We start from the raw sequence: 25,560 nt of genomic DNA, 5'->3' as shown, positions 1-25,560 counted from the left end.
TCCATCCCTTCCCAGCCTTCCTCTCCTCTGAGGACCCAGCGAGGGTGGAGCACAGTCTGAGAGCTGTTGAGTGAGAACACTTCTACAGCCAGAGAGGTGAGAGGTCACATGGTTTAGATTGTAAATATGTATATCACGTAAGCAAAAGGGAATATGTTCCATCATCTACAGTATCAGTCAAAAGTTTGGACACACCTACTCATTCAAGGGTCTTTCTTTATTTTTACTCTTTTCTACATTGTAGAATAATAGTGAAGACATCAAAACTATGAAATAGCACATATGGAATCTTGTAGTATCCCAAAAAGTGTTAAATGTTCATTTACATTAGTGAAAAATTGTCCACTGATTCATGTATTTTCTCTCCCCTTTTGACAGTTTATTTCCCCTCAGGCATCCACATTTGTTCTTTGTTATTCTGAAAGTAATTTGTGTAGTGTACTTTTCCCCACTCATTCACGCCATCTCTTTACATTGATTGTACATATTTGGTGATCTGATTGCATCCAGACTATGTCAAATTCTGAACACAATGCCCATCCTGGTAGATCTGAACCTAATGCGGGCACAATGTGACTTTCGTGCATCCAGACCTAATGCATCTTTGAGTGATCGGATGACAGAAGTCACCCTTGAGTGCCAAGTGTAACCGAGGCCATAGATGCTACATTACATTACTATTACTTTGAGTGTTCTATATACATAACATGACTAAATATGTTTATTTCTGTGTTGCACTGGCAGTCAAGAAATGGAACAGCAAGGCCACAGAACATCACACACGCAGAGCTGTGGGAGACCACCTGAAACATTCCCCTGGTAGAGCCAGGGGATGTGTTAACCACACCACCACCAAACGCCTTTAACAGGCTTGAAAAGTGGGTTTGATCTGTTTGATCCATTTTATTTGTTTCAGTTTTCATTAGTTGAATCCTTCGACTTACTGTTGACAAAAAAAACTTTATTTAACAAAAATGCACTGGATTGGTTCAAAGGTGATACTAAACTTACATAATTTTGAAATAGAGGAAGATATACTGAATTTATACAGTTTTTCATTCTAAGACGGACTAAAATATATGTTACTTGCACATTTTTGTTCATTATTTTTGCAAGAATGTTGATTGGTCGGTCATTGGGTTCGTTAGTTTTGCAATTTGTTGATGCCATTGATTATAAGAGTAAGAATATGATGCAATATCCAACCCTTGTTTTACTCCATTGTTTGTAAACGATATAATCGTTAAAAAAAAAGTCAGTTGGTTGCATAAATAATGACGATTACTAAATGTAACATGAAATGTAAACATGAAATATCAGAACCGAATAGAAACGCCTTTGTTAAAATGTAATGGCAATAATTCACTTAATGGTAAGGCATGGAATAATAAATGTATTATTTTTCACGCTGGATGTTTGAAATATGAGTAGGTGATGATTCGAGTCATGCTTCTTCATTAGTGGAATAAAGACAATTAGCACGAATGTTGTACAGAAATACTGTGTGTAAATACTGGAGTGATGTGTGATGTTAATAAAATGTCTGACCAATTTGAAATTAAGTTGAAATTAAGTTATTTCAAGTCGTTGAAACTTTCAATCAAAACCAAACAGAGATTGGACATCGGGCATAGTCGTCTTTTCAACTACATTTTGCTAGGTGGGTATAGCCTGCTATGTCTTCCATCCTCTTAGGTCAGAGAAACAATATATGAATTAATGGTTGGATCCGAATCACAGTTATAATCATTGGGCATTACGGAGAATTAGGTAAAACCACAAGTCCAAATCCTTATCTCCATCCGTGACTAATTTAGGAAAGGGCTGATTTTAACTAGCTAGCTAGCCACCGAAGGATACATTTTTTTTAAATTCAGTTGAAGCCAAATCCAAACTGGCTTCCCTTGACAATTATTTTGGGTGCACCAGAATCGAATCAAAGTTTATTTGTCACGTGCGCCGAATACAACAGGTGTAGACCTTACAGTGAAATGCTTACTAACCAACAGTGCGATTTTTAAGTAAAAAATAGGTATTAGGTGAACAACAGATAAGTAAAGAAATAAATACAACAGTAAAAAGACTGTGAAAAATAACAGTAGCGAGGCTATATACAGGCACCGGTTAGTCGGGCTCATTGAGGTAGTATGTACATGTACAGTTGAAGTCGGAAGTTTACATACACCTTAGCTAAATGCATTACTGACATTAAATCCTAGTAAAAATGCCCTGTCTTATGTCAGTTAGGATCACCACTTTATTTTAAGAATGTGAAATGTCAGAATAATAGTAGAGAGAATGATTTATTTGGCTTTTATTTCTTTCATTGCGTTCCCAGTGGGTCAGAAGTTTACATACACTCAATTAGTATTTGGTAGCATTGCCTTTAAATTGTTTAACTTGGGTCAAACATTTCGGGTAGCCTTCCACAAGCTTCCCACAATAAGTTGGGTGAATCTTGGCCCATTCCTTCTGACAGAGCTGGTGTAACTGAGTCAGGTTTGTAGGCCTTCTTGCTCGTACACGCTTTTTCAGTTCTGACCATACATTTTCTATGGGATTGAGGTCAGGGCTTTGTGATGGCCACTCCAATACCTTGACTTTGTTGTCCTTAAGTCATTTTGCCACAACTTTGGAAGTATGCTTGGGGTCATTGTCCATTTGGAAGGCCCATTTGTGACCAAGCTTTAAATTCCTTACTGTTGTCTTGAGATGTTGCTTCAATTAAGCCACAAAATGTTCCTGCCTCATGATGCCATCTATTTTGTGAAATGCACTAGTCCCTCCTGCAGCAAAGCACCCCCGCAACATGATGCTTCCACCCCCGTGCTTCACGGTTGGGATGTTGTTCTTCGGCTTGCAAGCCTCCCCCTTTTCCCTCTAAACATAACGATGGTCATTATGGCCAAACAGTTCTATTTTTGTTTCATCAGACCAGAGGACATTTCTCCAAAAAGTCCGATCTTTGTCCCCATGTGTAGTTGCAAACCGTAGTCTGGCTTTTTTATGGCGGTTTTTAGAGCAGTGGCTTTTTCCTTGCTGAGCGGCCTTTCAGTTTATGTCGATATAGGACTTGTTTTACTGTGGATATAGATACTTTTCTACCCGTTTCCTCCAGCATCTTCACAAGGTCCTTTGCTGTTGTTCTGGGATTGATTTGCACTTTTCGCACCAAAGTACGTTTAGACAGAAAGTGTCTCCTTCCTGAGCAGTATGACGGCTGTGTGGTCCTATGGTGTTTATACTTGGTACTATTGTATGTACAGATGAACGTGGTACCTTCAGGCGTTTGGAAATTGCTCCAAAGGATGAACCAGACTTGTGGAGGTCTACAATTTTTTATTTTTAGGTCGTGGCTGATTTCTTTTGATTTCCCCATGATGTCAAGCAAAGAGGCACTGAGTTTGAAATTAGGCTTTGAAATACATCCACAGGTACACCTCCAATCAACCTAATTTACATACACAACCTAAGTGTATGTAAACTTCCGAATTCAACTGTAGGTATTGTTAAAGTGACAATGCATATATGATAAACAGAGTGTAGCAGCAGCATAAAAGAGGGCTTAGGGGAGCGGGGGCGGGACAATGCAAATAGTCCGGGTAGCCATTTGATTACTTGTTCAGGAGTCTTATGGCTTGGGGGTAAAAACTCTTGAGAAGCCTTTAGGTACTAGACTTGGCTCTCCGGTACCGCATCGGTACTACACTCTGTCGTGCATTGGGGTCGGAGGCCGAGCAATTGCCATACCAGGCAGTGATGCAGCCAGTCAGGATGCTCTCGATGGTGCAGCTGTAGCATCTTTTGAGGATCTGAGGACCCATGCCAAATCTTCTCAGTCTCCTGAGGGGGAATAGGTTTTGTAGGCTGTCTCATCATTGTCGGTGATCAGGCCTACCACTGTTGTGTCATCGGCAAATTTAATGATGGTGTTGGAGTCGTGCTTGGCCGTGCAGTCATGAGTAAACAGGGAGTACAGGAGGGGGCTAAGCACGCACCCCTGAGGGGCCCCTGTGTTGAGGATCAGTCTGGCCCTGCGGCCTTGTGAATGTTGACCTATTTAAAGGTCTTATTCACATCGGCTGCGGAAAGCGTGATCACACAGTCTTCCGGCACAGCTGGTGCTCTCATGCATGTTTCAGTGTTGTTTGCCTCGAAGAGAGCATAGAAGAGGTTTAGCTCGTCTGGTAGGCTCATGTCACTGGGTAGCTCTTGGCTGTGCTTCCCTTTGTAGTCTATAATGGTTTGCAAGCCCTGCCACATTCAACGAGCGTCAGAGCCGGTGTAGTACAATTCGATCTTAGTCCTGTACTGATGCTTTGCCTGTTTGATGGTTCGCTCGGAGGGCATAGCGGGATTTCTTATAAGAGTCCCGCTCCTTGAAAGCGGCAGCTCTAGCCTTTAGCTCAGTGCGGACACTGCCTGTAATCCATGACTTCTGTTTGGGTTATGTACGTACGGTCACTGTGGGGACGACGTCATCGATGCACTTATTGAGGAAGTCAATGACTGATGTGGTGAACTCCTCAATGCCATCGGAGGAATTCCGGAACATATTCCAGTCTGTGCTAGCAAAACATTCCTGTAGCTTAGCATCTGTTTCATCTGACCACTTTTTTATTGATCTAGTCACTGGTGCTTCCTGCTTTAATTTTTGCTTGTAAGCAGGAACCAGAAGGATAGAATTATGGTCAGATTTGCCAAATGGAGGGCGAGGGAGAGCTTTGTATGCGTCTCTGTGTATGGAGGATAGGTGGTCCAGCGTTTTTTCCCTCTGGTTGCACATTTATCATGCTGATGGAATACAGCTCATTCAATGATGTCTTAGTGCCAGCCTCTGACTGTGGTGGTATGTACACAGCTACGAAAAATACAGATGAAAACTCTTGGTAGATAGTGTGGTCTACAGCTTATCATGAGAAACTCTACCTCAGGTGAGCAATATCTCGAGACTTCCTTAGATATCGTGCACCAGCTGTTATTTACAAAAATACATAGCCCGCCGCCCCTTGTCTTACCAGACGCCGCTGTTCTATCTTGCTGGTACAGCGTATAACCAGCCAGCTGTATGTTGATATTGTCAATGTTCAGCCATGACTCTGTGAAGCATAAAATGATATTTTTTAATGTCCCATTGGTAGTTTAATTTTCCGCGTAGCTTGTCAATTTTATTCTCAAAAGATTGCACGTTTGCGAGCAGAATTGAGTGGGGGTTTATTCGATTGCCTACGAATTCTCAGCAGGCAGCCCGCTCTTCGGCCCATCTTTCTCCGCCTCCTCTTCACGCAGATCCTGGGGATCGGGGCCTGTTCCCGAGAAAGCAGTGTATCCTTAGCATCGAGCTCGTCAGAGTCGTGAAAGGAAAAGAAGGATTCTGCTAGTCCGTGGTGAGTAATCGCAGTCCTGATGTCCAGAAGTTATTTTCGGTCATAGTAGACGGTAGCGGCAACATTATGTACAAAATGTGTAAAAAAATAAGTTATGCCTTCTTCTCCGGCGCCATCTTGTAGCCTATAGAGAATGTGCCCATTCTGGTATTGGCACGTGCGCTCTATACAATACATTTTGCAGTGTTAAATCATCACTTAGAGTTCATTTGAAAACTACCCCGGGAAAACATAATGTCCCACTCTACAGAGTTGAAAAAGTACTCTGATTATAGTGTTACAATTTTTGTGTTAATTGACCCCCCATAAACGTAATGAACATATACCAGGAGCTCTGCCAGGCCTGTCACGTCTGTTGACTCATCCAGCTCTAACGCATATAATTCACTGGCTTGTATGCGAAGCAGTCATTGTTTCAAAACATCTCCTGCCATGTCACTGATGCGTCGTGAAACAGTTGTTTGATGAAGGCATTGTCTGTATAGTTTTTTGGGGCCTTTTCCCCCTGCATTGTCTCAGCCATATCCGCGGCAGCAGGAAGAATTAAGTCACAATAGTATGGGGCTTGCCTGTCCTAGCCACTTGGTAGCTCACCATATAAGACGCTTCTAGCCCCTTCTTATTAGTGGTATCTGTTGCTTTTATACATGTCTTACTACTTGAAAGTCATCTTTAATCTCACTCAAAAAACTCCCGTGGTTTATTTTTCCAATTGTCATATTTAGTTTCTAAATGTCTCTGCAAGAGTGAATGTTTCCCACGAGAGAGTAACGGTTAATGTGATTGGATGTTAATTATTTGACTAGGCTACATGTTTTTGACATTGTGTTGTTATTTCGCTGAACACTAGATGGTTTAAATTTATTTTTGGCAGTGAAACGAGGCTACTCGGGCCAGAAAAAAACCTCACAGAAATGTATAGCCCTGTTGGAAAATATGAATGTCCTGTTTGAAAATATGAAGGAAAAATTGACACCATTGCGTATACGTACCCCTGGGGGTACGCGTACCCCAGTTTGGGAATACCTGCTCTAGAAGGTATCTCATAGGCTACAGAAATATTGAGTTAGACTGGTACTTTATAAATCAACTGGTTTTACTCAAAAAGTATTAAAAGTTTTTAGTTTGTAAAAAAAAATATTTAGCTGTGTGACTTCAACATCACCTAATCACCAATAAATCTGCCAACAGAAAAAAGACAACGGAAATTTGAGACTATTGTAAATCTCTGTGTTACATAGTAAAGGAATGTAATGGGTGTACATTTTGTTGGTGAAGAACTGCATCAAACAAAGTACAGTTGCTGTGTTTATTATTTGAAATGCATGGAGGACGCCTGCTTCAAAAATATTCCTTTTTTAGAAATATATCCTTACCGTTCACTAAACAATATAATGTAGTGCACTTCACTTTATAACAGGTGACAGTTTTAATAGTCATCTATTTTAAATGTGTTAAAGAGCCTATAAAATGAGACATTGGTACTTTCTCGCTTGGACATTAAGCTATTTATCTTAGTTGGAAGTGTACCTTACCTATCATAGTTCATGAAGGTGAAAATATGAAGAGGAAGTGTAGAGAATAAACAAAGTTATCAGATGATGATCACGAGTTCCATTCTCCTCCTCCAGAATTCTCGTGAGTCCCTCATTCCTTCACGTAAACAAGAGAACTGAAAGTAAAGGAAGTTCACAGATTTGTTTTTTTAACCTTTTATTCAACTAGGCAAGTCAGTTAAGAACAAATTCTTATTCACAATGACGGCCTACACCGGCCAAACCCTGATGACGCTGGGCCAATTGTGCGCCGCGCTATGGAACTCCCAATCACGGCCGGTTGTGATACAGCCTGGATTCAAACCAGGGTGTCTGTAGTGACACATCTAGCACTGAGATGCAGTGCCTTAGACCGCTGCACCACTCGGGAGCCCCAGAAAGCTACATTCACAGTGTATTTGAAAGGACTTTAGGTGTGCTTGATCTAGGCACAATGGAAACAACCAAAGTGTCCCAAAAGTGTAAACTCTGCCTGCCAGTTAAGCTAAATCATGAGCACCTGAAGTATATAAATAATTTCAAATATTTGATCCAGGTCTGATTCACACAGATAGCTATATAGCCTAATCTACATACTCAAAGCATGTTCATACCTTCCTAGACAATACCTTTAGCTGGACCAACCGGTTCTTCACTACCTTCCTGGACATGGCCTGTAGCTGGTCCAACCTGTCCTTCACTACCTTCCTGGACATGGCCTGTAGCTGGTCCAACCTGTCCTTCACTACCTTTCTGGACATGGCCTGTAGCTGGTCCAACTGGTTCATCAGCTACTGTCTCAACTCATCCTTCTTGCCTTTAGCAGTGATCAGCTCTCCTTCCTTTATGGACAGAGTTCTACACAAGGAACTCACTGTACCTGCAGAGTCGAGTATTGATTGAGATTACATACAATAAGTGTGTCACCTTTCCAAACCTTTCAGATCTCAGGGGGTGAGAGCTAAGGGTTGATTTAGGATTTGGGGCTCATCCTCCCCCAGTTTAGGCTCTAAAGCTGTGTTTGATACTGTATCTCCATGTGAACACACCAGAAGAGATCACATGATTCTTCCTGGCCTCTAACTCCCTCATCAGCAGTTGGTTCTCTCCACTTCTCTCATCTGTTCAGTAAGTGATAAAGTAAGTGTTGTCTTCCTCTTCACTGTCCACATAATTCTCTGTATATCTGAAGAGCTGTGCTTGTGGCCATGTTCCAAGACACAGACATGGCCACCATGCAATATTAGTTTTAAGTCAAATTTCAGAAGATAACATTACATGCAGCCTGTATATCAATTTCAAATGTTAACAAATGATTAATTCCTAACTCTGACAGAGTTAACTAAGGGTTAACCTCATTCTGTATGGCTTGTTGTCTGTCTCAGATTGAGTTGCTTCTCTGTCCAACAGGGCTGGGAACCCTCCATGTTCAGGACCCCATCCAGAACTGGCCTCTCAGCCTTTGGAGCTCCTCTTCTATACTGGCTATCTGCTGGCTCTTTTCCTGCACCTCCTTCTCCACCTCCCTCCGATTCCTGACCTACTCTGATAGTGTGTCTATCAACTCCACAGTTAACGCAAAGAAACACAGAAAATTGTGAGATGACGATGGTTACTTCAGCGCCGCATTTTCACTATTTTTATATACATTTTTATTTTCATTCGTTTTATTTTAGTTTGACAGGTTTTTATATTTAATTCTAGTTGTGTTGTGCTCTGCTGGTTCTGGTATCAGTTTTAGTTTCAACAGTCTAATTCTAGATCTCTGTTGGTTCTGGTATCAGTCTTGTAACCTGGAGTTAAGGTTTTACCTTCTTTTTCATTTTGTTTTAGTTAAATGTTAGTCAACCTTTATGGTTCAAATGCAGAGGGATAGATGACACTGTTATAGTTAGATCACTTTTATACTGTAGTTAGGGTCAGGGATAGAGGGATAGATGACAATGTTAAAGTTATAGCACTGCTGTGGTAATCAGTATATGTCTATATACCCATTAACCTGTCTAGGACTGGGGTTCCCCTCGCCAACAGCCAATGAAATTGCAGGGCGCCAAATATAAATCAACAGAAATCTCATAAATCACATCTCAAACATACAAGTATTGGGCACCATTTTAAAGATACAATTCTCGTTAATCCAGCCACAGTGTCGGATTTCAAAAATGCTTTACAGCGAAAGCTCCACAAACGATTATGTTAGGTCAACACCAACTCACAGAAAAACCCAGCCATTTTTCCAGCCAAAGAGAGGTGTCACAAAAAGCACAAAGAGATATAATGAATCACTAACCTTTGATGATCTTCATCAGATGACACTCATAGGACTTCATGTTACACAATACATGTATGTTTTGTTCGGTAAAGTTCATATTTATATCCAAAAATCTTATTTTACATTGGCGTGTTATGTTCAGTAGTTCCAAAACATGCAGTGATATTGCAGAGAGCCACATGAATTTACAGCAATACTCATTATAAATGTTGATGAAAATACATGTGTTATACATGGAAGTATAGATAAACTTCTCCTTAATGCATCCGCTGTGTCAGATTTTAAAAAAACTTGACGGAAAAAGCAAAATCTGAGTACGGCGCTCAGAGTCCAAAACAGCCAAAAGAAATATCCGCCATGTTGCGCAGTCAACATTAGTCATAAATAGCATTATAAATATTCACTTACCTTTGATGATCTTCATCAGAATGCACTCCCAGGAATCCCAGTTCCACAATAAATGTTTGATTTGTTCGATAATGTCCATCATTTATGTCCAAATAGCTTATTTTGTTAGGGCGTTAGGTAAACAAATCCAAACGCGCGTTCAGGTCCAGTCGGATGAAAAGTTCAAAAAGTTATATTACAGGTCGAAGAAACTTGTCAAACTAAGTATAGAATCAATCTTTAGGATGTTTTTATCATAAGTGTTCAATAATGTTCCAACCGGAGAATTCCATTGTCTGTAGAAAAGCAATGGAACGAGAAATACCTCTCATGTGAACGCGCGTGACTGAGAACGAGGCTGCTGCCAGACCCCTTTGTCAAACAGCTCTCATTCGCTCCCATTTCACAGTAGAAGCCTGAAACAACGTTCTAAAGACGGATGACATCTAGTGGAAGCCTTAGGAAGTGCAAAATAACCCATATCCCACTGTGAATTCGATAGGGGCTGAGTTCAAAAACTACAAACCTCAGATTTCCCACTTCCTGTTTGGATTTCTTTCTCAGGTTTTTGCCTGCCATATGAGTTATGTTATACTCACAGACATCATTCAAACAGTTTTAGAAACTTCAGAGTGTTTTCTATCCAATAATAATAATAAGCATATATTAGTATCTGGGACTGAGTAGGAGGCAGTTTACTCTGGGCACGCTATTCATCCAAAAGTGAAAATGCCACCCCCTATCCCAAAGAAGTTTTAAACCAAAGGTCACACGTTGTTGTTCACTACATAAGCTACAATACTCACAGAACTCTGAAATATACAGTACAGAGAAGTCCCTACTTCCTACCTGACCTCTGACCACATCCTCATTAAGAGAAATGGTCAGTTCTGTCAGCTCCTCCTTGTTACGCACGCCTCTGTGAAGAGGGAACGCGACACCCTGCTGCAACTCAACTCCCCGTGAAGCAAAAGAGGTATGAACTGTAGGTGCGAGAAAGGAGAAAGCAGAATTTACCGTTATTAGGATTTATTTTCTTACACGGTAATATGGGGAAAAGGGGCTGGACGGAACCAAAGCAAAGAAAGTAAATATCAAAGTTCCCCCTCTCCTATCTAACCTGCCTACCCACTTAACTTACCTAACTTAGCACCACCTGGTGCCCTAACCAAAATACAGGGGGTGGTCCGCCAAGGTCTTACCTAGTGTGTCTAGACAGTGAATATACTACGGGTATATGTATGCCCTCGGGCCTCTTGCCTAAGCACTCCCAAAGTGCCTTCCCCTTCCCCCCTGGGAACAAATGAAACAGAATAATTATTAACAATTTCACACACACTCAGAAACACAGGACATAGCAAAGCTGCTACCAACAACAACTAACATAGTACATACTCACGACCAATATGCTTTAACCCTCAGCAATGCTCTATATAACATTCAATGTCAACCAACAATGATCTCTCTCTAATCACTAATGATCTCTCCAAAATTTTCAATTCTTCCTCTAATCTCTTCTCGTGATCTCCCTTCTTCTGAACAGAACACTGGCTTTTATATCTTCAGGTGGCTATTAGCTGATTAGAGTCAGTTGCTTCTTGACGAGGGGGCAGGGTCAGCTCTCCAATCATCAATTAGCCACTGAGTCGACCAATCAGCTGCTTGGGGAGTTTCAGGAGAAATTCCTGTAACACACACACTCAAATACAAACCAGAACACAGAAACTGGGGAACGTAACACTCCTGAAACACAGAGATCTCTTGGTCTTTCTTCACCTCTTCAAACTGACAGACGAGTGATTTCCTCACCTAACATCAGTATGTTCTGCTCCTTTAAAAAGAGGGGTTACAATACTACAACTACAGTCAATACTGACCTCCAATATGGTGCACACCCCACTGAGCCAACCATAGTGCCAACAACCATCAGATCCTTCTAGATCTACTAGGGGCCATTTAAGTGTCTACAGGGAGGTTTTCAGACTGGGCCACACCAATCGGTATAAAATGATGTACCTTCTCATGTAGTAGGGTCATGTACCATGGTACCTTCCCCCCTGTGTCCTCACCCATGGGGGTACTGGTGAAGTTAGACTTGTTCTGATGACCCTCTCTAGCTGCTCCGGGGTCCAAGCAGGCTACACCTAACATTTCCTTTTGTGGAGCCGTTCACCTGCAGGCTTCAGTTACATGCATGAAACATTCAATAACTTTCACTTTATTCACATATAGTTTTCTTTTTACTGAAGTTGTTTGACCTTTTCTCTCTCTGACCGTTGACTGGATTCCTGGTCATTTCGGCCTGTAAAACAAAGCATTATTTCTTATCAACTAAGAGTGATTAAATGTGAATTAAAAATGTAAGTCACAGTTTATGAACTGAATTCAAGTGGGGTTCCCACCAGACAAGAAAGGTTTCTACAGTCCGTTACAACATTATAGAACATCTCTGGTAAATCTGGGTACCTGGTTTTCCTGGGAGTGTGGAGGGGTCCAGCAAGTCCTTCCCAGGAGCAGACTTACATAATATTACATAAACCATCATCAAGGAAATGTTTACTAAGCGTATTTTTGGATGTTAAGAAAGTTCATGTAGCATATTATTGTAGAAAGCAGTGATCTTAAAAAATATATATATATTTCACCTTTATTTAACCAGGTAGGCAAGTTGAGAACAAGTTCTCATTTACAACTGCGACCTGGCCAAGATAAAGCAAAGCAGTTCGAAACATATAACAACACAGAGTTACACATGGAGTAAACAAACATACAGTCAATAATACAGTAGAAAAACAAGTCTATATACAATGTGAGCAAATGAGGTGAGATAAGGGAGGTAATGGCAATAAATAGGCCATGGTGGCCAAGTAAATACAATATAGCAATTAAAACACTGGAATGGTAGATTTGACAGTAGATGAGTGTGCAAAGTAGAAATACTGGGGCGCAAAATAAATAAATAAATACAGTAGGGGAAGGGATAGTTGTTTGCGCTATTTATAGATGGGCTATGTACAGGTGCAGTGATCTGTGAGCTGCTCTGACAGCTGATGCTTAAAGCTAGTGAGGGAGATAAGTGTTTCCAGTTTCAGAGATTTTTGCAGTTCGTTCCAGTCATTGGCAGCAGAGAACTGGAAAAAGAGGCGGCCTAAGGAGGAATTGGCTTTAGGGGTGACAAGTGAGATATACCTGCTGGAACGCGTGCTACGGTAATATAAGTCGCCTATCTTAATAATAATTTAAATGTTAGACGACCAGTACTTATGTTTACATTTAACCAAGATCAAATGAGAGAAAGTCTATAGTACAGTTATTTTTTTAATCATATAGTTACATAGACGGTTTAAACATACCATCTCAAAGAAACACTATCTCTATGGATGCCGATGTCATAGAGTCGTTTGAGGGGGGCAATGGCGTTTGAGGGGGGCAATCAAAGTGAATGAGAATAAACATGCATTTCATCATTCTAAGAACAGTCCTTAAAGTGTATGTCTTACTGCTTCATTGCAGCATTATTTTTGTATTTCGTTTTTAATTTTGATTATTACAGTTACAAGTACATGAAAACATTGGGGATTACAGAAACATGTTCGTCAAATTAAATTGCAGGCTAAATGTTCTTTAAAAACAAGAAAACATACATTTAATATGATTCACAATGTGAATGTGATTTAAGATGATTCACAATATTAGTTTATAGTGTGTTCGGTTATCCAACAGACACGGCACATTGTGACATGGTACTTGAAGATGAAACGGACGTTATTAACGTGGTACACTGTTTAGATTGAGCACATTTTAGCGAAATCTATACTTTGTCATGACAATATAAACGGATGGATGTGTGGCCATACCATCTATTGGCTGATTTGTCGATCTGGAGTGTAGGTCATTGTTTTGAAAGCGTTATGAAATGTGATAGCGTGAAATCCTTTATCTCCAGTGACAATAATTCTATAGCCAAGCTATGATGCGTTCATACACGATGTCCAGATTTTCACAGGCGGACCATTTACAAGTTAAATCACGGAGGGAAATGTATTTTACCAACTGATAGAACATAGGCTTTCACCAAATTGATTTGTATTTCTGGGGTGGATTATCCATTTAAACTGTATAGTGGATTATCAGTAGGTTGCCTCCCACTTTTCGCAAATGTTATTTGGAAAGAGTGAAAGTAAAATAATTCAACTGCGAACAAAGACGGGGTAAGATACAGATTATGTGTGTATATGTAGAAATAGCCTACTTAACATGTACCGTGCAGTAACTGAAAAAGAATGACAGATTTTAATCGTGATGAATGACTGTATTTGTAATTTTACGACAAGGCTGTTCTCTCCCTTTTGTTTTCAATGTCTGTTCTGCCTCTTGGTGACTCAACTGCTTTTTAATTTGAACGCGTGGTGCTAAACTCAATCAAATTGTCCCTGTTCTTGAAAAATGAAAAGTTTTGGCCTTCTAATTTTTAAAGAAAAATAATTACAATTTTGCTTGTTTGCAACAAAAACAACGGACACAATAATATAGCGAACGTCAGAAGCCCTGACTTGGCCTGACTGTACTGTACACTCTAATAGTAAAAGATTGCTGGAGTATCCTTTAGGGGTTCTTCAAATTGAAACTGTGAGAACCTCTATAAATTCTTCGAAGAACCCCTTTTAATCGATCCTCGAATAACCTTTTGGGGTACATTTTTTAACTCCCCCCTTCCCTATTATTAATAATAATTAATACGCATAACAATAACAACAAGAACACAATATTTCAGTTGTCAGTGTTTATTATGATTTTAGTGGCAAAGCAGAATAAAAAAATCCAAAAATGAGAAAAATTCCCAGCCGAGCCCCAAGTCCAATGGATATATCCTCTGTCGTGTTGATGTTCTCCGTATCCATAGCCAGAATGATTTTGCAGTGCATGGTGATCGAACAGGTTTCCTGTTGTATTCATCAGAGGTGTAGGGAGGGTGAAGTGTGTGAATCCCAAAAATTGCAATTATACAGATGATAAAAAAAAGTGCACGGCAGTATTCATAATGTCACGTTCTGACCATAGTTCTTGTGTGTTTTGCTTGTTTTAGTGTTGGTCAGGACGTGAGCTGGGTGGGCATTCTATGTTGTGTGTCTAGTTTGTCTGTTTCTATGTTTGGCCTAATATGGTTCTCAATCAGAGGCAGGTGTTTTGTGTTGTCTCTGATTGGGAATCATATATAGGTGGCTTGTTTTGTGTTGGGGTTTGTGGGTGGTTGTACGTCCCCTCGCCCAGACCTCGGGCGCGAACCAGGGACCCTCTGCACACATCAACAACAGTCACCCACGAAGCATCGTTACCCATCGCTCCACAAAAGCCGCGGCCCTTGCAGAGCAAGGGGAACCACTACTTCTAGGTTTCAGAGCAAGTGACGTAACCGACTGAAAGGCTGGTAGCTCGCACCACCGCTAACTAGCTAGCCATTTCACATCCGTTACACATGGGCATATTGGCCATCTGACAATTCTGGCAAATGCCAGAAAGGCCAAACCAGTTTTTATTGGGGTGGGTTGGTGAAAAAATAAATAATAATAAAATGTTTTATTTATACAAAAAAACATGGCCTGCGGGTCATGAGCCTGTTTTTGATGACTTTTGTACAATTTCTCTGTTGTCATAATAATCTATATTGAGCACTTGGCTGACCAGTAGGCAAGACCGCCCCACCCTCCCAAAATGGTTTGGCGCGGTTTTCTGATTGGCTGAGCTGAAGTGGCACACATTCAAAGTCAAACGGGTAACAAAAACAGTGATACATACAGTACCGGTCAAAAGTACACACCTACTCATTCCAGGGTTTTTCTTTATTTTTACTATTTTCTACATTGTAGAATAACAGTGAAGATATCCAAACTATGAAGTAACACATATGGAATCATGTAGTAACCAAAAAAGTGTTAAAAAAATCCAAATATATTTCAAAATTGAGGTTCTTCAAAGTTGCCACCCTTTGTCTTGATGACAGCTTTGCACACTCTTGGAATTCTCTCAACCAGCTCCATAAGGTAGTCACAAATGCTTTAAAATTAACAGGAGTGGCTTGTCAAAAGCTAATTTGAGGAATTTCTTTCCTTCTTAATGCGTTTGAGCCAAGCAGTTGTGTTGTGACAAGGTAGGGGTGGTATACAGAAGAAACCCCTATCTGGTAAAAGACCAAGTCCATATTATGTCAAGAAAAGCTCAAATATGCAGAGAGAAACCTCAGTCCATCATTACTTTAAGACATGAAGCTCAATCAATCCGGAATATTTCAAGAACTTTGAAAGTTTCTTCAAGTGCAGTCGTAAAAACCATCAAGCACTTTGATGAAACTCATGACGACCGCCACAGGAAAGGAAGACCCAGAGTTACCTCTGCTGCAGTGGATAAGTTCAGTAGAGTTACCAGCCTCAGAAATTGCAGCCCAAATAAATGCTTCACAGAGTTCAAGTAACAGACACATCTCAACATCAACTGTTCAGAGGAGACTGCGTGAATCAGGCCTTCATGGTCGAATTGCTGCAAAGAAACCACTACTAAAGGACACCAATAATAAGAAGAGACTTGCCTGGGCCAAGAAACATAAGCAATGGACATTAGACCGGTGGAAATCTGTCCTTTGGTCTGATGAGTCCAAATTTGAGATTTTTGTTTCCAACCGCCGTGTCTTTCTGACGCAGAGTAGGTGAACGGACAATCTCTGCATGTGTGGTTCCCACTGTGAAGCATGGAGGGGGTGGTGTAATGGTGTGGGGGTGCTTTGCTGGTGACACTGTCTGTGATTTATTTAGAATTCAAGACACACTTAACCAGCATGGCTACCACAGCATTCTGCAACGATATGCCCGCCATCCCATCTGGTGTGCGCTTAGTGAGACTATCATTTGTTTTTTCAACAGAACAATGACCCAACACACCTTCAGGCTGTTCAAGGGCTATTTGACCAAGATGGAGTGAATGGAGTGCTGCATCAGAGAACCTGGCCTCCACAATCTCCGACCTCATCCCAATTGATATGATTTGGGATGTGTTAGACCACAAAGTGAAGGAAAAGCAGCAAGTGCTTAGCATATGTGGGAACTCCTTCAAGACTGCTGGAAAAGCATTCCAGGTGAAGCTGGTTGAGAGAATGCCAAGAGTGTGCAAAGCTGTCATCAAGGCAAAGGGTGGCTACATTTTGATTTGTTTAACACTTATTTACTCTTAATGATCGGCTATGACAAGCCAAATGACATTTACTCCTGAGGTGCTGACTTGCTGCACCCTCAATAACTCCTGTAATTATTATTATTTGACCATGCTGGTCATTTATGAACATTTGAACATCTTGGCCATGTTCTGTTATAATCTCCACCCGGCACAGCCAGAAGAGGACTGGCCACCCCTCATAGCCTGGTTCCTCTCTAGGTTTCTTCCTAGGTTTTGGCCTTTCTAGGGAGTTTTTCCTAGCCACCGTGCTTCTACACCTGCATTGCTTGCTGTTTGGGGTTTTAGGCTGGGTTTCTGTACAGCACTTTGAGATATCAGCTGATGTACGAAGGGCTATATAAATACATTTGTTTTCTTTATTTTCTTTTTTTACACCCACAACAGTGGGAATGCAGATGACACGCATATTATGCACATAGAAACACATTGGGCTTATTCAGGACAGATTTTGGCGAGAGTGAGTCCTCTTGCTTCACCTTTTCCTCTCTGCTGAAACTAGCGGGCGAAACAGCGCCCCTCTGTTTTACTATATGTATCCCAATGTAGCTGATTCTGTCTGGCCAGAAAAGTATGACATGTCATACTCTTTTGATCAGATCAGAGTATGTGAGCGGAGCTGGAGCAGAGCGTGCTCAATTTGACTGGATCTTAGTGCGAGATTCCCAAAGGCTGGAGCGTCGAGCTTCTTGCCCGCTCCAATTTCGCTCCAGCAGTGCTCACTTCAGGAGCTCGGGTTATGACCGCCCCAGCCTGCATTTGTAGTCTACGTGTGTGCTGCTACAGCCTCTTGCTTTTGCTGCTGTCATGGAGTTGGCTAAATATTTTCATAAAGAAACTGATAAAAAACACAGGTGCTAAATCAAGGTGACTTACAAAGATGAGGTCCAAGAGCAAGAGAGGGAGTGCGGTGATGTAGTGTCCACTGGTATGTTTAAGGCTTGGATGCCACCTGCTGGTATGGTGCTAAACTGTTAAGTTACAGACCGAATGCCATAGTTCTATGTGCAGGATATGGAAGCTGGCTACATGAAACCTCCACAACTAAAGGATCATTGTGGTATCTGAAAAGACACTTATCCCAAAAGTATGATGGTGTACTTACTACGTGCACATGCTAAAAGAAAGGAACGAGGTAGGCCTGGCATATTCCCACGTTCAAAGAGCTTTCCGATTTGATTGGATTATTTTGCGTAAAAACCTTTAGGCCAAACTATAGAAAAGTTTTGAAAAATAACTCTGCATCTCTGCCCAGCCTGGCAAGAGTGGCCGAAAGGGTGTTTAGCACCCCCAGTGGCTCTGCAAGTGTGGAGAGAATATTCTCCGCTGCTGGCCGGCTCTTACAGGCACCATCGCATGAGTCTGCATCAGTCTGGAGGCAGAGGCTCCCTTCCTGCTTTGACGTCCAAAACTACAAGCCACTTGTTGACGTTGTCAATTGCGAGGCATCGTCTGGGAGGTACTTTGTTCAGTTGATAAAGATGTCATTGAAACAATACAACTGGACATTAGTAAATGTATTGGTAATGCTACCGATGGAGCTGCAAACATACAAGACCAGTACAATGGTTTCTCTGCCTTGCTATCCTCACACTCTCCCAACCAAGTACATGTGGTGTTACACACACGTCCTGACTCTTGTGAAGACAGACACAATAGGAGTAATTATGGCTGTTCTCTCTACTAAATAACCTGGCAGTGTTCATTCCAGAGTCCTACCAAAGAATCAATGTGTGGGGAAAAAAGAGCCTGGACACTCCCACAGACGTCTCTCTCCTATAGGAGAAACACGCTGGTGGGCCAAGGATGTATTCTTTGGCGACCTACAAAATGCTCTGTTTGTGGATGTAATTCTCACCTCGATGGCTATTGAAGAGATGGCAGGTCAAAGGCCAACTGTACGTGTCAAGGTCAGAGCATTAACAGATTCCCTGCTCAAGGTACAACACAATCTTCACTGCCCAAACAGTTCTGTCTATATTTGAGAAAACGTCCCCTCTCTCCAAGTACCTACAAACCAGTGGCATGGACATCCTGACAGTAGGATGGTATTGGGAACACAAGAGGCTCTGCAAAATAATGTGAGGGACTTGCTGTGAAGAGGGCTGCAAACAGCTTTGTGCAGTGGTCCACTGACAAGCTGCAAGAACAGGATGAACACACCGAACTGGAAGTGCAAGCTGAGATGCCTCAGAAGAGAACAAAGAAAAGGAAGACCATGCCATGATACCATGATAGGGATGCAGAGAGGCCATGATACCATGATAGGGATGCAGAGAGGGTCAACAAGACTAAGGTGCACTATGTCATCATGGATACAGTCACTGAGAGCATCTGTCAGCTCTTGCTGACACCAGGCACGTTGTACACAGACTTTACTCATCTGGACCCCAGCAGGTTCTCAGAGATACAATATAATGGATTGCCCCAGACATCACTTGCAAATCTCTTGCTTGAGTTTGACAGCCGAGCAGATGTCAGCACATTGCAGTGTGAGTTGACTAGTTTTGCCGGTCAATGGGAGAGACTGAAAACATCAGCAGTGGAGAAGTACACAACCAGGACTGTGAGTGAGATACCTGCAGATGGACATGATGAAGAACAAGTGGAGATGATGAATACAAGTTGTTCAACATGTAAGAACTGTGCTGTATGTTGTTATCAACGTCTACGGTGGTACATCTTGTTGACAGAGGCTTACCATGTTGTAGGCCTGGGGTACACGTTCCTATTCACCCTGTCTGTCATCCGGGTAGCCGGTGAGAGGAGCTTCTCAACTCTCAAATTCATACAACATAGACTCAGGAGCACCCTATCCTATGATCACTTGGAGGCATTTATTCTGATGGCAACTAAAAAGGAAATCCTTATGGTCTTGGATACAGATGATGTCATTGACAGGATGACAGAGAAGAACTGCTGTGACACGTGCTGACAAAAGGGTAGGGAGGGCAGAGGGACAGCAGAGGAGAACAAGAAGAAACAGACAGACGGACGGACCGGACAGACCGGACGGACGGACAACTGAGGAGAATCACAGACAGACAGGCTGACAGATTGACAACAAAGTTACAGACAGAGTTACAGACAGAGTGACAACAAATTTACAGACAGAGTTACAGACAGAATGACAGATCAGAACATGGAGAATCACAGACAGACGGACAGTGACAGCAGAGATGCAGAGACAGACAGCACAACAGGGAGAAAACAGACTCAGAGGCCCAGTTATAGTGATGAGTTGTATCTCCAGACTCCAGTGGTGTTTTAACATGTATTTGTTTTAAACATGAGCTGGTTAAAAAGAGCTGGTTAAAAAGGAGGGAGACCATGTTTCTTCACTCACTGGTACAGTAAAGGTTGGAAATCTCTGTACTATAGTGTACTACTGATGTTATACACTGCAGGTTAGGAGGGTTAGGTTAAGGTTAGGAAAGAGGTTAGTGTTAGCGGAAATGCTCTCCTAACCTGCTACAAAAATCACTTCCGGTCGTAGCTGTATCAAGTGTCAAAGATGGCAACATTCTCTAATAACTACACGCCTAATTCTGTGTCATACTTCTCAAAGTTGATAACTAGCTTATTCATTTTTTCTTCAGTGATTCAATTCAGTAAGATATCATCATTTACTAATTGAAAGGATTAGATTTATATGTACTAAAATACATGAATTCAACAGGTCAGTTCATCTCGATACTTCAAAACTCCTAAGAACTTCACAAATCCAGTGTGTGGGTCTTCCAGTGAGTTGGAGAGGATTGAGGAACCATGGCACAGTTTGGAACCTTGATATGGACTGTAAGTGAAACATTTCTGATTTGCTTGGCATGTTTAAAAAACAATTATCAATTTAAATATTTCCCCTATGAAGTATAAATCAGAGTTATTATTAGCCTACTAGTTCTCTCCATTTTAATGAAACCTTTTAGAAAACACGTGGTGGAGAGATGTACATTTTCACTAGGTCAACGTTTCCCAAACTCGGTCCTGGGGCCCCGAAGGGGTGCACATTTCGTTTTTTGCCCTAGCACTACACAGCTGATTCAAATAATGAACTCATCATCAAGCTTTGATTATTTGAGTCAGCTGTGTAGTGCTAGGGCGACAACCAAAACGTGCACCCCTTGGGGTCCCCAGGACCAAGTTTGGGAAACGCTGACCTAGGTTTAGGGTCTGGTGTCACACCTTTAAAGACAAATAAAATCACACCAGGGGGCGCCACCACACTCACAAAATACTGTTTAAAATGGTCCCATATAATTACTTTAATTTTATTTGAAATGTGAATATTTGGGTTAGAATTATGTTAACTACTTATGTAAGTTTTATGAAAACACACCATCAGTTTAGATTTTTGTGATTTGTTTTCTGACATTTTCTCTACTTCCAGATAACTATTATATTGGTGCTTGAAAGCATTGGATCCTGTATTGCATGTGGTAGAGCAGAGTACAGAATATGGGATGAATGCTGCCCCATGTGTTCACCAGGTAAGGAACCTCTTTACATGATATGAATCACCAGACGTTAATACATCAACACTAACAGAAAAACATGACATTGTGATTCTCTCTTCCCCAGGAAATTGTGTACATAGGCATTGTACTGAATTCACCAGCACCAGCTGTGTGCCCTGTGTTGATTCTACATTCCTTGATGAGCCCAATGGTCTCATAAAATGCAAAGTGTGTACCAACTGTGATCCAGGTAAGAGTGGTGCTGTGTGTCTGTACTGAAACCAAGACACAAACACTGATATGTTAGTCTGTTGTTATGCTATGAGGATATGTCAGTTGTATCTACATCAGATAATACATGCCATGTTTTCTCTATAGGTTTGGGTTTGATGGTAAAGCAGCCATGTACACCTTCATCAGACACTGTCTGTGGGACACTGGAGGGGTTCTACTGTCTAGACCCAACTAAGGATGGTTGTAGAGCAGCCCAGAGACACAGCAGCTGTAAACCTGGCCAATACATCAGTCACACAGGTTGGTCTTCTGTCTCACTCATAATACTAATTGTGTTGTCATAATTCAATTGAGTCAAGTTGGTAAATTCAGTGTGAATAATCATTAACAGTAAATATAATATAATTAGTAGGGGGAAAATGAAATGCAATGATGTATTTGTGCAGGAACAACATCTACAGATACGATGTGTTCTGACTGTACTGGTGACACCTATTCAGATGGATCATTTACATCCTGCCAGCCACACACAGAGTAAGTTCACATACATTTACATAAATCAAAAGTCTAAGATAAATAATACAATATACTACAGTACAAATCTTCAATTGAACGGGAAGTTGAATGATCAAATTGCTGTCGCAGACTGTTACATTATGTGTTACAGGTGTAAATCCTTAGGTCTTCAAGAACTTAGACCAGGAACTCATTTGTCCAATTCTGAATGTGGACCACAATCCTCACAAATAGAACCTGGACTCATCATTGGTGTTGTTCTGGCATCAGTCCTAATAGCTCCTGCAATAATAATAATAATAAGAAGAAGAATTGTAATTCTAAGGAGGAGAAAAAGTCCAACACCAGTGACTTTTTCTCCAGTGACAGTAAATGCTGTAGAGGTATGTTGATATAATCTACATGTTGAACAGTCACTGTGCTAAGGTTAGCTGAGCAGATGTTATTATTGCTCTACTTACTCTGGGGCTGAACTAGAAATGTTTTATTGAGTAATATGTTTCCTTCTATTAGGCATCATCAGATTTAGAGGAAACACCAAGCAATGTAGTACAATGAAACAGAAGAAAGTACAGCATCTTGCAGGTGTTAGTTTTGTAGATGGTGAGTTGTCAAGAACTTCAGCCGTATGACTAAAGGTGTATGTTCTATTACTTCACGTTATCAATGCAATGATGACAACTAAGATATGGTCAAAGTGCTATGAAACTATAGCTTCACCTTCACACGGTCCTTGTTCATTACTGGTTTATTCTCTCCCACAGATTCAAGCTCTGACCGCACTCATCATTACAAATGCTACCTGAGGTACGTACAGATTCTGTACACTGTGGTAAATGTGATCTAGATTCAAATGTTTCTTAACATTGGTTTCTGGCATATTACAGTTGCTATGTAGGATTTTATGAGGGTTGCCAGATTGGAGTAAAACACTGTATTTGTCAGTGTTTTTTGTGCACTAGTATCCCAAAGTATTAAGTTAAAAACAAACATAGAAAACAGTATTGGCAGCAAAGATTTTTTTTTTTTAAAGATAGGGCTACTATTATATTCTAATTATTTCGGTGACAACCTGGTTAATTAATAATATTGGGTTGACAATTGATTAGCTGTTCAGGAGGCTTATGGCTTGGGTATAGAAGCTGTTAATAAGCCTTTTGGACCTAGACTTGGCGCTCCGGTACCGCTTGCCATGCGTAAGCAGAGCGAACTGTCTATGACTAGGGTGGCTGGAGCCTTTGACAATTTTTAGGGCCTTCCTCTGACACCGGTTAGCCTATGAAAATAAATAGGAAAACATTCCAAGCTTATTAATAGGACAACATTTAGCGTAATTGTAACGGCAGTCTAGCTCTTCCTCCTCGGACGAGGAGAGGCGAGAAGGATCGGAGGACCAATGTGCAGCGTGGTAAGTTTCCATGATTTAATATACACGAAAACAAGACACTATACAAAATAACAAACGAACTAACCGTCACAGTCCCGTGTGGCGCAAACACTGACACAGGAAACAACCACCCACAAATCCCCAACACAAAACAAGCCACCTATATATGATTCTCAAATCAGGGACAACGATTGACAGCTGCCTCTGATTGAGAACCATATTAGGCCGAACACAGAAACAGACAAACTAGACACACAACATAGAATGCCCACCCAACGTGACAGTACCCCCCTCCTGAGGTGCGGACTCCGAACGCACCCCTAAAACTCAAGGGGAGGGTCTGGGTGGGCATCTGTCCGCGGTGGCCGCTCCGGCGCAGGACGAGGACACCACTCCACCATTGTCTTTGTCCCCCTCCTTAGCGTCCTTTGAGTGGCGACCCTGGCCCCCGACCCTGGTCTAGGAACCTTCACAAAGGTCCCCCCTAGATAGAGGAGACAGCTCAGTACAGAGGAGCAGCTCAGGACAGAGGGGCAGCTCCGGACAGAGGGGCGGCTCCGGACTGAAGGGCGGCTCCGGACTGAAGGGCGGCTCCGGACTGAAGGGCGGCTCCGGACTGAGGGGCGGCTCCGGACTGAGGGGCGGCTCCGGACTGAGGGGCGGCTCCGGACTGAGGGGCGGCTCCGGACTGGAGGGCGGCTCATGACTGGAGGGCGGCTCATGACTGGAGGGCGGCTCATGACTGGAGGGCGGCTCATGACTTGAGGGCGGCTCATGACTGGAGGGCGGCTCATGACTGGAAGGCGGCTCATGACTGACTGGCGGCTCTGGCGGCTCCTGACTGACGGACGGCTCTGGCGGCGCTGGGCAGGCAGGCAGCTCAGACGGCGCTGGGCAGGCAGGCAGCTCAGACGGCGCTGGGCAGGCAGGCAGCTCAGACGGCGCTGGGCAGGCAGGCAGCTCAGACGGCGCTGGGCAGGCAGGCAGCTCAGACGGCGCTGGGCAGGCAGGCAGCTCTGACCTGCTGAGGCGCACAGTAGGCCTGGTACGTGGTACCGGCACTGGAGGTACTGGGTTGGAGACACGCACCATAGGGAGAGTGCGTGGAGGAGGAACAGAGTTCTGGAGACGCACAGGAAGCCTGGTGCGTGGTGTAGGCACTGGTGGTACTGGGCTGGGGCGGGAAGGTGGCGCCGGATATACCGGACCGTGCAGGCGTACCGACTCCCTTGAGCACCGAGCCTGCCCAACCTTACCTGGTTGAATGCTCCCCGTAGCCCGACCAGTGCGGGGAGGTGGAATAACCCGCACTGGGCTGGTTTGGCGAACCGGGGACACCATGCGTAAGGCTGGTGCCATGTATGCCGGCCCGAGGAGACGCACTGGAGACCAGACGCGTTGAGCCGGCTTCATGGCACCTGGCTCAATGCTCAATCTAGCCTGGCCAGTGCGGGGAGGTGGAATAACCCGCACCGGGCTAAGCACACGTACAGGAGACACCGTGCCCTTTACCGCATAACACGGTGTCTGCCCGTACTTTCGCTCTCCACGGTAAGCCCGGGAAGTTGGCGCAGGTCTCCTACCTGACTTCGCCACACTCCCCTTTAGCCACCCCCCCCAATAAATTTTGGGGTGAGCCTCTCGGGCTTCCAGCCGCTCTGCCTTGCTAGCACCTCATAATGCCGCCTCTCCGCTTTTGCTGCCTCCAGCTCCGCTTTGGGGCAGCAACACTTCTCTGGCTCTGCCCAGGGTCCTTTACCGTCCAGAATTTCCTCCCATGTCCATTCCTCCTGGTACCGCTGCTGCTGTCGCTGCTGCCCGTTGCCACACTGCTTGGTCCGAGTTTGGTGGGTGGTTCTGTAACGGCAGTCTAGCTCTTCCTCCCCCTCGGACGAGGAGAGGCGAGAAGGATCGGAGGACCAATGTGCAGCGTGGTAAGTTTCCATGATTTAATATACACGAAAACAAGACACTATACAAAATAACAAACGAACTAACCGTCACAGTCCCGTGTAGCACAAACACTGACACAGGAAACAACCACCCACAAATCCCCAACACAAAACAAGCCACCTATATATGATTCTCAATCAGGGACAACAATTGACAGCTGCCTCTGATTGAGAACCATATTAGGCCGAACACAGAAACAGACAAACTAGAC

The 25,560-nt window shown here is 42.7% G+C and overlaps 2 protein-coding genes across 10 annotated transcripts in view; both read left to right on the top strand.

Moving 5' to 3' along the window:
* The window catches only part of LOC139557794 (tumor necrosis factor receptor superfamily member 14-like), a 38,780-nt gene extending 37,222 nt beyond the window's left edge, over positions 1-1,558 (top strand). The window contains exons 12-13 of one of the 2 annotated variants that reach the window (XM_071372990.1): positions 33-96; positions 745-1,558. The gene's annotated coding sequence lies outside the window, so the exon portion shown is untranslated. Of the gene's footprint in view, positions 1-15; positions 97-744 lie in introns of both variants that reach the window. The other variant, XM_071372988.1, reaches the window with a different exon arrangement.
* The window catches only part of LOC139557793 (tumor necrosis factor receptor superfamily member 14-like), a 55,090-nt gene that overhangs the window by 13,041 nt on the left and 16,489 nt on the right, over positions 1-25,560 (top strand). For 2 of the 8 annotated variants that reach the window (XM_071372981.1, XM_071372980.1), the window contains exons 2-9: positions 20,482-20,600; positions 21,193-21,292; positions 21,384-21,509; positions 21,638-21,793; positions 21,940-22,027; positions 22,161-22,392; positions 22,523-22,612; positions 22,774-22,816. In XM_071372981.1, coding sequence (XP_071229082.1) covers positions 20,571-20,600; positions 21,193-21,292; positions 21,384-21,509; positions 21,638-21,793; positions 21,940-22,027; positions 22,161-22,392; positions 22,523-22,567 — 777 coding nt within the window. In that variant the 5' untranslated portion in view covers positions 20,482-20,570 and the 3' untranslated portion in view covers positions 22,568-22,612; positions 22,774-22,816. The other 6 variants (XM_071372984.1, XM_071372985.1, XM_071372978.1 and 3 more) reach the window with 5 other exon arrangements.

The sequence above is a fragment of the Salvelinus alpinus genome, chromosome 28 (assembly GCF_045679555.1).
Source record: "Salvelinus alpinus chromosome 28, SLU_Salpinus.1, whole genome shotgun sequence".
NCBI lineage: Eukaryota > Metazoa > Chordata > Actinopteri > Salmoniformes > Salmonidae > Salvelinus > Salvelinus alpinus.
Note: the sequence above shows the minus strand (reverse complement) of the source record. Positions and strands in the feature narration are given on the sequence as shown.